The sequence below is a fragment of the Microcaecilia unicolor genome, chromosome 3 (assembly GCF_901765095.1).
Source record: "Microcaecilia unicolor chromosome 3, aMicUni1.1, whole genome shotgun sequence".
Classification (NCBI taxonomy): Eukaryota; Metazoa; Chordata; class Amphibia; order Gymnophiona; family Siphonopidae; genus Microcaecilia; species Microcaecilia unicolor.
Genome location: NC_044033.1, coordinates 156,137,565 through 156,150,463, shown reverse-complemented (window position 1 = coordinate 156,150,463; position 12,899 = coordinate 156,137,565). Strand labels below are relative to the sequence as shown.

At 41.0% G+C, this 12,899-nt stretch overlaps 1 protein-coding gene across 1 annotated transcript in view; it reads right to left on the bottom strand.

Moving 5' to 3' along the window:
• MTR (5-methyltetrahydrofolate-homocysteine methyltransferase) overlaps positions 1–12,899 on the bottom strand; it is a 345,546-nt gene that overhangs the window by 233,957 nt on the left and 98,690 nt on the right. The window contains 1 exon segment of the mRNA XM_030196515.1: positions 4,579–4,679. Within this exon segment, the coding sequence (XP_030052375.1) occupies positions 4,579–4,679 (101 nt within the window).

Genomic DNA, 12,899 nt, shown 5'->3' with positions numbered 1-12,899 from the left:
GGAGATAAGCGGGGGTTAAGTGCAATGGGGGGATGATTTTCTGTTAGCATTGACTGTGCAGGATCGATTTGTACTAATCTGCCTTGTTCAGTCTTCCAATAGGTTTATTAATGTTCTAGTACCCACAACTTCTACTACTACTTGACATTTCTAAAGCGCTACTAGGGTTACGCAGCGCTGTACAATTTAACATAGAAGGACAGTCCCTGCTCAAAGGAGCTTACAATCTAAAGGACAAATGTACAGTCAGTCAAATAGGGGCAGTCTAGATTTCCTGAAAGGTATAAAGGTTAGGTGCCGAAAGCAACATTGAAGAGGTGGGCTTTGAGCAAGGATTTGAAGATGGGTAGGGAGGGGGCTTGGCGTAAGGGCTCAGGAAGTTGATTCCAAGCATAGGGTGAGGCGAGGCAGAATGAGCGGAGCCTGGAGTTGGCGGTGGTGGAGAAGGGTACTGAGAGGAGGGATTTGTCCTGTGAGCGGAGGTTACGGGCGGGAACGTAAGGGGAAATGAGGGTAGAGAGGTAATGAGGGGCTGCAGACTGAGTGCATTTGTAGGTAAGAAGGAGAAGCTTGAACTGTATGCGGTATCTGATTGGAAGCCAGTGAAGTGACCTGAGAAGAGGGGTGATATGAGTATATCGGTTCAGGCGGAATATAAGACGTGCAGCAGTGTTTGTGGTGCTGTTTTTTCCTAGTTAGGTCCTTCTTGTGTGACTCAGGGAAGTTACTGCTATTATGGTATGGTAGAATTGCTCCACAGGTCCTGAGTGACATTTGTAGTGTTTTATACTACTTCACAGTATGCCCAGTACTGGATTTTGGATTTAGATCACATCTTTCTCAGTAGTACTCAAGGCAAATTACATTCAGCTAGGGTAGGTATTTTCCTGTCCTTGGAAGGCTTATAATTTAAGTTCGTACCTGAGGCGGTGGAGGGTTAAGTGACATGTCCAAGATCTCAAGGAGTGGCAGTGGGATTTGAATCCTAGGTTCCCTAGTTCTCAGCTTGTGCTCTAACCATTAGCTACAGACAATGTATATTATCTTTATCAACTGTACCTAATGTTTGGTAATTCAATAGCAAACAGAAGGCGTTTGACAAAGTACCTCATGAAACACTCCAAGGAAATTGGAGAGTCATGGGATAGGAGGTAGTATCCTATTGTGGATTAAAAACTGGTTAAAAGATTTAAAAAAAAAAAAACAACAACCAGAAAGTAGGGTTAAATGGTCAGTATTCTCAATGGAGAAGGGTAGTTAGTGGTGTTCCCCAGGGGTCTGTGCTGGGACCACTGCTTTTTAACATATTTATAAATGACCTACAGAGGGAAGTAACTAGTGAAGTAATTAAATTTGCTGATGACACAAAGCTATTCAAAGTCGTTAAATCATGGGAGGATTGTGAAAATTTACAAGAGGACCTTATGAGACTGGGCGTCTAAATGGCAGATGACATTGAGAGGGGCATAATCGAACGCAAACGCCCATTTGTAAAAACGTCCATCTCCGAGAACGGGTCCGTGAAGGGGCAGGCCGAACTGTATTTTCGAAAAAAATGGACGTCCATCTTTTTTTTCGAAAATACATTGGATTAGGGCGTGTTTTGAGCTGGGCGTTTTTGTTTTTTTAGCGATAATCGAAACCAAAGCGTTCCATCTCAAAAACGACCAAATCCAAGGCATTTGGTCGTGGGAGGGGCCAGCATTCGTAGTGCACTGGTCCCCCTGAGATGCCTCTATGCCAGCCTCAAATATCATACCCAGCTCCATGACAGTAGTATGCAGGTCCCCAGAGCAATTTTACTTTAGTTGGTGCTGCGCGGGACCCATGCAGAGAGGAAAAATCGGAAGAAACAAAAAACAAGCAAGCAAGTGCAGTCAGGGACGTCCAAATTAAAAGATAGTAAAAGGGGGAATTGAACCAGCAACCTTTTGATTACAAGCTCAGTGCTCTAGCCAGTGCACCACTGATTAGACGTCCTTCCCTTTCCATTAAGTCTCTCCAAGTTTCTGTCAGCCAATCACAGCTCATTTAGCTGACATCTGTGTCAGCTAAACAGCGGTGATTGGCTGACAGAAACTTGGAGGGACTTAATGGAAAGGGAAGGACGTCTAATCAGTGGTGCACTAGCTAGAGCACTGAGCTTGTAATCAGAAGGTTGCTGGTTCGATTCCCCCTTTTACTATCCTGGTAATTTAGACGTCCGACTGCACTTGCTTGTTTTTTTTTTTTTTTTTCTTCCGATTTTTCCTCTCTGCATGGGTCCCGCACAGCACTAACTAAACTAAAATTACTTCGGGGACCTGCATACTGCTGTCATGGAGCTGGGGATGACATTTGAGGCTGGCTTACAAGTTGGGAAAAAAGTGTTTAACATTCATTTTTTTTTGGTGGGAGGGGGTTAGTGACCACTGGGGGAGTCAGGGGAGGTCATCCCCGGTTCCCTCCGGTGGTCATCTGGTCATCTAGGGCACTTTTTTGGGACCTGTTCGTGAAAAAAACGGGTCCAACAAAAGTGACCTAAATTCTCTCTGAAAACGCCTTTCTTTTTTCCATTATCGGCCGAGCACGCACATCTCTGCTCAGCCGATAACCACGCCTCAGTCCCGCCTTCACCACGCCTCCTACACGCCCCCGTCAACTTTATGCGTTCCCGCGACGGAGTGCAGTTGGAAACGCCCAAAATCGGCTTTTGATTATACCGATTTGGGCACCCACAAGAGAAAGACGTCCATCTCCCGATTTAGGTCGGAATTTGGGCGTTTTTCTCTTTCGAAAATAAGCCTCTTAATGTGAGCAAGTAGTGATGCACGTGGAAAAGAGGAACCTGAATTATAGGTATGTCATATAAGGTTCCACGTTAGGAGTCACCGACCAAGAAAGGGATCTAGGTGTCGTTGTTGATGATACATTGAAACCTTCTGATAAATTGATAAATTATCTAAGTGATGTAAAATCATTAAAATAAAGGGGGAGGATTAGGAGGGTAGAAAAGAGTGAAGTGGGTGAGAGGTAATGGTCAAAACATAAGGAATTAATTTATATGTTGTCATAGATTTAGTGTTGGTTTGCTCATTAGACAAGGGAGCAGGAAATGAAAAAAACAGTGCTGCATTAGCAAGCAAAGGAAGTCCAGTAAAGAAAAAATAATCCAGTCAATATTTGGTCAATAGCAGTCAGCATTTTTGTATGTACTGACCGTTGCCAACTAAATTTGACCCAGATATTCAGTTCTGGGCCGTGTCTGGGCACTAGTATTAAATATCCTAGTCTGACTAGATTGCTCCTGGCTACCAGGACTTATGCGAATCCTGGCCAGTATTTAGCCAGGACCTGTATAAGACTTTTATAATGGTCCTGGCTAAATATTGGTTTGGACCTGTGTAAGTGTATCGCCACTTTCCCGCCCTCCTCAACCCCCCTTCACCCACTACTACTACTTGACATTTACTACTACTTGACATTTCTAGAGCGCTACTAGGGTTACGCAGCGCTGTATAGTTTAACAAAAAGGACAGTCCCTGCTCAAAGGAGCTTACACCCAAAGAGTAATAGCCCCCCTTTCCTCCTGGTTTCCAAAGAGCAGTAGCCTTTTTCTTCCTACACCCTGACCTCTGTAGCCACACCCCCCCACAAGGCCTACATTAAGTTTCCCTGGTGGTCCAGCAGGGTACATAAGTATTGCCATACTGGGAAAGACCAAAGGTCCATCAAGCCCAGCATCCTGTTTCCAACAGTGGCCAATCCAGATCACAAATACCTGGCAAGATCCCAAAAAAGTACAAAACATTTTATACTGCTTATCCCAGAAATAGTGGATTTTCCCCAAGTCCATTTAATAACAGTCTATGGACTTTTCCTTTACGAAGCCGTCCAAACCTTTTTTAAACTCCGCTAAGCTAATCGCCTTTACCACATTCTCTGGCAACGAATTTCAGAGTTTAATTACAAGTTGAGAGAAGAAAAATTTTTTCAGATTTGTTTTAAATTTACTACATTGTAGCTTCATCGCATGCCCCTTAGTCCTAGTATTTTTGGAAAGCGTGAACAGACGCTTCACATCTACCCGTTCAACTCCACTCATTATTTTATAGATCTCTATATCATCTCCCCTCAGTCGCCTTTTCTCCAAGCTGAACAGCCCTTATGTTTTGACCATTACCTCTCACCCACTTCACTCTTTTCTACCCTCCTAATCCTCCCCCTTTATTTTAATGATTTTACATCACTTAATTTATCAATTGGCAGTATATTAAATAAATACAAACTATGAACTATTAAGTAGGCTAGGAGATCATGGCCTTCAGTCCTCGACAGAAAATATGAAAATTATTCTGCTCCTGGACCAGTGGTTCTCAGACTTGATCCTTGAGAACCAAATTCATGTCTGATTTTTGGGATACTCCAAATTAATTTTTCTGGTTTCTTTCTCTGCTTGCTGGAAAATAAATCCAGCTGAGGACCCTGAGATGAATCAGAGTTCAAGAACCACTGCAATGGACCAAACAGGTTCAGCTCCTGAATTCTTCTGACATTCCCACTTGATTAATGGAATTAGTCACACACACACCCACCTACCTGCATTTGGATAACAGATGACGTAGGCCATTGTGTTTTTCCCGATCAGTTCAATGAAAGGTCTCATTTCACTTGCCCCTAAGGCACAATTTAGCCCTATGCTGAAAAAAATAATATATTCTCTGTTTTAGTTGTGTAAGATGCTCAATACCACTCCCCCCACCCAAATTATCTATCATAACATTCAGGCTGTTTTCCCAGTTCTTTGTTACACTGACCACCATTAAATAATGCTGACAAGTTATCAAAGCAAAATCACAGTTTGATACAATTGAGAGATAAGCAAATTATACATAGCAACATCCCTCCAAGCTGACACAAAATATTTTTGCTCCAGTATTAAAAAATAAAAATGAGGGTGTCAATATTCAAAGTGATTTAACTGGCCAGAAACAGCTCCTGGTCGGTTAAATCATTTATTCGGGGCTAACCAATCATTTTCAGCAGCACTTAAACGGTTAGTGCTGCTGATAATGACTGGTTAGCGCCTACCACAAAACTGGCTTGGCGAGGGTAGAGTTGGCACTTGGCTGGTTAAGTGCCAATATTCAGCACTTAACTGGCCACGGTCACTGCATAAACAGGACTGTATAAAAGTCAGTCCTATCTTAGCAGTGCCCCACATTTAACCAGCTATGCTGTAGCCAGCTCTGTAAACCTGGAAATTCAATGCCGGAGCCTGGACATGGCCCGGCATTGAATTTCTATGCAGAATACCAGCAGCAGTCAACAAAATGATGAACACCGCTGGCTAAATATCGATCCCGACATAATTTGTCTTTTATTCGATTTGGGAAATTAGCAGCATGGAGACCTAAAAAATTCCAAACAGCAGAGGCTACTACTGAAATGATCCCTGCTAGCTGATGTTGAGAGATGGTCTTGGAGTTTACTTCCCCTCAGCTCACAAGAGTGCATATTTGTACATCAAGTGTTTACCTAAGCCGACTGACAGGTACAAAATTCTACATCTCTGCCGATGATGTACAGTTACTCATATTACCCATATGCATTGAACCAGATCCACTTACAGTTTGAGTTAAACCAACTGTCTGTCTAACAAAGGCAACCCAATGAGCAAAAAACAACAACTGTCTGAACACAAGTAAAGATTTCTGATACCCAGGCCCCTTGCTTGCCCACAAAAAAGTGTATGTTGATTTCAATTGTTACAAAATACCGCAGCCAAGATTATTCATTTTAAGAATGAATATGATAGGGCTACTTTTCTGTTGCATCAACTTCACTGGTTGCCAGTTGCTGCCCGTACAGAATTTAAATTGATTTATTTTACATCCAAATTTCTGGGGGGAAGTTATCAAGGTACGGTACAAGGCTAGCTTTTACCATTATTCTAATGGCCTAGGAACATCAAGCCTCAAAGCCCCAATGCTCCCAGGCTACAGCCTAAAGATTTGCATATAATGGTGGTGAAAGGCATGCAGATCTGTCTCATGCATAATCATTACTTTAACTCTCCAGTAACCAATCTAGTATTAATCATCAAAATGTTTCTTTATTCTTACAAAGTTTTTATAATACCTACAAAATCGTTAAAAATAACCCTAATCCTGTTGATAAGGGGATTTGGGGGATTAGTATAATTAGAAAAAAAAAAAAAAAATTAAAAATGTGTGAAGTAGATTAAGATTGAGATAAGCTATTGTTATAATGATGGTTATATTGTTTGACACACAGTCTTCGCTAACGGTAATCCTTGTATTATGCTGAGATGTGTAATGTTCTTATTTGAATAACAATTTTCAATAAAGACTTCCAATAAATTAAAAAAAAAAACAACCCTAATCCTCACATTCACTCACACACTTCAAACATATCACTAATCATACAGCTGTGTAGTTTATGGCTACATCTTATGTTGTTTGCACCCATTGCACCCAAAATTACATATTCATTTTCCTCATCCAAATGATTTACCATAAACAGATCGTTCTCATGATCTTATATTAGGAATCCTCAGCATTGTTCTGTTATGCACTATTGATGCAACAACCAAATGATTACTGCCCAGTTTTACTTCTTACTTTTTCAATTATTTGTAACAAGTGATTTTTCTCCACATCTTAACCTCAGTAACCATATCCGTACCACAGCGTTCAAAACTTTCAACAGTTCCAATGAAGAGTATTCTCTTATCTGTTCTTCAGCTTGTTCTCTCTTAATTCTCTCCTCAGTTCAATGTCCAGCCCTTTCGCTGAAAATATAGTTCCAATCAACTGTCACACCCTACACAAATTTGTGTTTCGCTGACCGCGTCTTCAGGGGTAATGACTACAACACAAGTAAATGAGGACGTAGAGATAATACCCCCCTCTACACTATCTTACTAACTCATCTCAATCTAATATTGCTTCTTACCTTTAACAACAAGAATCTTTTGGCCAGACCCTAGAGGAACCTTCACTGGCTGCAGGAGAAAATGGTGCCTCAACTCCACTTGACGCCTTGCCGATTAACTTCCTATTACTCAAACTATAAGCTCTGGAGGAAATACATCATGTCAATAAGCCCATCCATTCCATCCCTTTGTTTAAACCCCAGCGGAGCCACTGTCCGCCACTCAAAAATTAATCTTTGTTCAAACCGCATCACCTTACGTAAAGTGTTGCCTCCCTGATTGTCCGCAAATTCAGCCAAAACCACAAATTTTAAATCTTTCATGGAATGATTTTCTTTAAACCAATGTTCTACAAGTGAAGTATCAATTTTTTGTAACTTGATGTTACTCAAGTGCTGCGCTAATCTGTATTTTATTTTTTTAAATAGTTTGGCCAATGTAGAACAAGCCACAAGGGCACTTTATAGCGTAAATCACAGCGGACGATTCACAATCAGTTCTAGATCTTAAATAAAATCTACGAGACTTACTTTGGTTAGGAATAACTACCCATTGGGTCTCTATTGCATGCTCACAGTATCTGTGAGTGTACAGGTTCAAAAATCCTACTCCAGAATAGATTTAGTGCTGGTTGACAGCTCCCTTGTGAGAGGGCTGGAAGATGTAGATATTAAGTCTATCAGATGGTCAGATAATGCACCAATCTGGGTATAAGCTAAACTCTTCCAGGGGAGTAGATCAGTGTAGTTTTGGCACTTGAAAAGTCCATAGTCTTACTGAGACAGACATGGGAAAGCCACTGCTTGCCCTGGGACTGGCAACATAGAATGCTGCTACTATTTGGGTTTCTGCCAGGTACTTGTAACTTGGATCGGTCACTGTTGGAAACAGGATATTGGGCTAGAAGGGCCATTGGTCTGACCTAATATGAATGAGACCCTCCTGGGAAATAAAGGGATATGTAATAAGGTAACCAAGGAGTTGGATAAATAGGGTAGCATTAATAATAATGGGTTAGTGGGCCTGATGGGTTATGCACTCCTACAGCAGATAGAGACTGAAGAACTGACTTCTGAGAACCCTGTAACTACCTTGTGCAATCCTTAGCAAGTCAGTATTTTCAAAACAAAGCAAGAGGAACTAAACCATGAAACTTCTCCCCCTTCTACTTCCATAATTTATTTCCCTTGTCATCTCTCTTTTTCTTCATACACTTTTCTTATTTTAATATGCGAGTGCAAAAGGCAACACACACACACAGACAGACAAAAAGAGTATATATATCATATATATCCATCGACTCCCAGTGAAAAACTCTGCTGCATGGAATGTTACTCTCAACACAGAAATACCACACTGCAGACAGAATAAAAGGCCTCAATTAGAGAGCGTTCCAGACTGGTCTAGGGGGACTAAAGGAACAAAATTAACAGGTAAACCCTAAAATCTCCTTCCTCAGCATCCCTCCAGAGCGTGCAGATGGATAGAAAGTTATCAATGAAGTGAAAATTATTGGTGGACCCTCCCTCTTGAAACCAGCCGCCAACACCCCTGCACCGATGGCTTCATCTTGCCTAGCTTGCATATCCACCAAATAATGCCCCACAAAGGAATGCAAGGACGACCAAACAGTTGTGCTGGCACTTGGCACCCCTTGAGAATATAAGCAGAGGCAATGGTTTTGTTAATCCATATATTATGGGCTACGGTCCTGATTTGCAGAACAAATTACCATGTCATTTAAGAGGGATTAAAAATTATTATACATTAAGGAGGTTAGTTAAAGCCTGCCTATTTGGTTCCTACCACTCTAATTAGGTAAATCAATGTTTTTATCTTGACTCACTCATTGTATACACTATGATATAGTACAACAACAAAGAGGCAACAATCTGCACGTGAACAGTCCACAGACAGAACAGCAGACCACTAGATCAAAGAAACAAATATTTATTGCTCAAGATGCCCATCATGGCCACGTTTGCCTTCCAAGAGGCTGCGTCAGGGGCTAGACTGTTTAATCAGAACATATATAGCAGTTAAAATTATATAATACATAGTCTCATAACCAAAAGTTTAGAAAGCTTAGAACTACAAAAAGGTTTTGAGTAAAATTTAGAGCCAGTGTGACTTACAAAACAAACAAAATGGTTAATTGAGATACAGCTACTCACAGATAGCAGCAGTGTCTCTACAAAACCTAAAAAGCACTGAAAATAAGCATAAAGCCAATAATTTAAAAACAAGAGAGCATAAAGCCAATCATCTTTGGAAAAAAGAAATATATGAAAAAAAAACAGAAAACGGAAGAAGTGACATCACAGACCTGAATGGCTGCCTGAGTCTGTAGCTCCGACGTGTCCCTGCCTTCTTTAAGCAATATCAGCACCCATCCACCCCTGAATTGGACATTTTTCATCGGGGAAAGGCGTTTGACTTGAGTGAGAGCTTTTCTGGTCTTATGGAAGTCATGTCAACAGCTCGGAAGGAGAGCGAGCACCAACCGGTAAGGCAACCGGGTAAGGCCTCCTATCGCCCTATTTCCATTCTTAATTTTGATGTTAAAATTATAGCTAAGGTCCTAGCGAATCGACTAGCGAAAGTCCTTCCTGATCTAATCCATCCTGATCAAGTAGGGTTTGTTCCCCAAAGACAAGCTAAACATAATGTTCGCCGTATGGTTAACTTACTGCATGTAGCTAACAAGTTTAAAAAACCCTTGTGTCTTATAGGATTAGATGTTGAAAATGCATTTGACCGAGTTAATTGGCCTTTTATGATCAGTGTTATGGAGCAATTGGGATTTGGGTCGGGCTTTAGGGATTGGACTCAAGCTCTTTATAACTCTCCTAGCGTGTGTGTGTGTGTGTGAATTAATGGTGGTAATTCTCCTACTTTCCCTTTGTCTAAGGGGACCCACCAAGGATGCCTTCTCTCGCCAATGTTATTTGCCTTGGTTATGGAACCCCTGGCTATTGCTAGTCGTTCTAATCCTAATGTCTCGGGCATTAAGGTAGGCGGTCAGGAATACAAGTTGGCAATGTTTGCTGATGATATCTTGCTTACCTTAACCAAACCGTTACTCTCCCTGCCTAACTTAATTAAGCTTTTAGCTGATTATTCCTCTGTTTCGGGGTTCAAGCTCAACATGACTAAATTGGAAGCTCTGGCTATTGGTATTTCTGGTCCGATTTTACAATCTATACAACAAGCCTTTTCTTTTTGTTGGGTGACCCGAAATATCAAGTGCTTGGGAATTCATCTTACCAAGAATTTTTCTGATCTATTTTCAGCTAATTACCTTCCCCTCCTGCGGGAGCTATACAAAGATCTGGAGGTTTGGGTTTCCATTGAGTTATCTTGGTTTGGCCGGATTGCTACTCTGAAAATGAATGTGTTGCATCTCTTCCAGGCTCTCCCTCTTCATTTGTCTCGTTCCTTTCTCTCAGGTCTCCAAGACCGCCTTCTTTGCTTTATTTGGTCCAATAAACATCCACGTCTGTATAGAATGTTGCTATATCGGGATCAGAAAAAAAGGTGGTCTGGGGATTCCGAATGTGTACTGGCATTATAAAGCTGCTCAGGCCCGGGCTGCGATTGAATGGTTTCATGCAAATCCTCAGAAGCGGTGGATAGGATAGAAGCAGGACTCTACAGGATCGTGTCCTTTGCGTTCATCAATGTGGCTTCCTCGGAGATATTGTGTATTGGGTAAGGATGTTTGTCCTTTGGTTTTGACAACTTTTTACTATTGGGATAGTATTTGCCAAGCCTGATCTGGTCCTCTCTAAACTTACACCAGTAACAAATAACCCTCTTTTTCCACCTGGTTTAGACCCAGGGCCTTTTTCAAATTGGTTCTCTGTCGGTCTAGAAACTTGGGGTCAATTTTTTGATGAACAGGCCTTCATTCTGCTCAACACATTGGATGATACATATGCAAGTTCTCCTAAGGATATTTTTACATACATCCAAGTGAAACATTTTCTTTCTGCTGTTGAAATAAAGGGTAAGGTTTGGAAGATTTGTGTGAGGACTCTAAAGGGACGAGGGGTCTTATCACTTGCTTGTATATTTACCAGAGTAGGTGGGTGCAGCCTCCCACTGAGCACCGATTGCGTTGGTGTCAGGAATTGGGCTTGACATTGGGTGATGATGATTGGAATTTTATGGAATATGCTTTATCGAGGATCACTATTTCTGTTCCTTTGAATGTAGTTGCAAAAACCTCAGACAGGCAGTATATCAAGTCCAATTTCCCTTTCCCTTTTAAAGAAAATGCTGTAAACATTTTATATAGGTGGTATCTGACTCCAGCGCACCTTCATCACGTTTCCGAAGTTATCCCCATTGTGCTGGAGGGAATGTGGGCAGAAAGGTACCATGGGTCAGCTCTGGTGGTCATGTGTTATGGTTCGGGCTTTCTGGAAAGCAGTTCAACATAGACTCCAGAGCTGGCTCTCTAAGCCTATAAAGTGGTCACCTGAATTTTTTCTTTTCCTAAAAAACCTCCTGGCCTTACTACATCCCAGTCCTTATTGGTTTGCCATGCTACGTCGGCTGGAAGTCTCCTCATGTTCCTTCTTTGGTAAAATGGTTAAACTAGCTATGGTATATTTGTGAAATGGAGAGGCTTTGGGCAATACGTCGCAAACAATTGTCCAAGTGGGAAGCTATTTGGGAACCCTTTGTGTCACACTGTTTGTTTTGAGAGTCTGTGGTTGGAAGGTGGGGGGGGGGGGGGGGTGGGAGAGGGGGCGTATAATTTTTCTTTTTTTTTTGCTGTCTTTGGGGAGAGGTCATTTGTAAACTCTTGTTAAAAAACCTAAGGAGTATATGGTAAGTGGTTACCTTAGCCTTGAGAGATTATTACACTATTAGTCTCTAGTGTACTTTGGACTTTGTAATGTTTTACATCTGCGTTGTATTTGCTGATGTTGTTGGTTGTGACTTATCTGCCTCTGTTATATCTCTCAGATCTTAATAAAGACTTCTACAAATTAAAAAAAAACAACAGAAAACATGCAATTACATTGCTTTTGACTCGTAACCACTTGTAACCTCCTCTCCTCCTTCCTGTACACATTAATTGATTTGATTACTTTATTTTTTTGTCTATTTGATTGTAAGCTCTTTGAGCAGGGACTGTCTTTCTTCTATGTTTGTGCAGCGCTGAGTATGCCTTGTAGCGCTATAGAAATGCTAAATAGAAGTAGTAGTAGTAGTACTCACAGACAGCAGTAATATCTCTGCAGAGCAGAACTGCTCCCCTTTAATCGGCATAAAAAAAACAGCCACACTGAAAAAATAGCAAGTTTAAATACTGCATGCTGGAGGTCAAATGTACAGAAACCCATAAAAAGTTCAAATAACACAGTAAAGCCCCTGTTTAAAAAGTCGCACTAGCGGCTGGAGGTGCAATACTGAAGACACAGCCCATTCGCTTTGAATGGGCTATGTCGGGAATGCAGCAGCTTCCATGGCTTTGTAAACAGGGGGTAAATATGCTAAAAAATCTTATGGCATCTTGCTAAAAAAAAAATCTGTCATTTAAAAACAGTAATCATAAAAACAGATCGATTCGTGAAAATTTTAAAAAATGAAAACCGATCATAAATTTGGGTAAAGTAAACTCACCCCATCTGGAATCGGTACATCTTAAGTAAACAAACTGTAAAAAAATGATGCATTCCAGGAGGCCGTTTTGTATGCGTTCCAATGACAGTGATGACATTATCAGAATGGGGGAAGGTTGGAGAATCATATAGTTATATTGGGAAGACTCAAAAATACTTTTTAGAAATACCCTATCATAGAAAAAAAAAACTTAATAAATAGCTTATTCAATCAAAACAGTGTTTTAAAAGATGGTTATGTGCAAAGAACAGACAGGAATAAATAATTAGGGCTCCTTTTACAAAGCTCTGTTAGCGATTACGGCGCAGCAAATTTGCCATGCTGG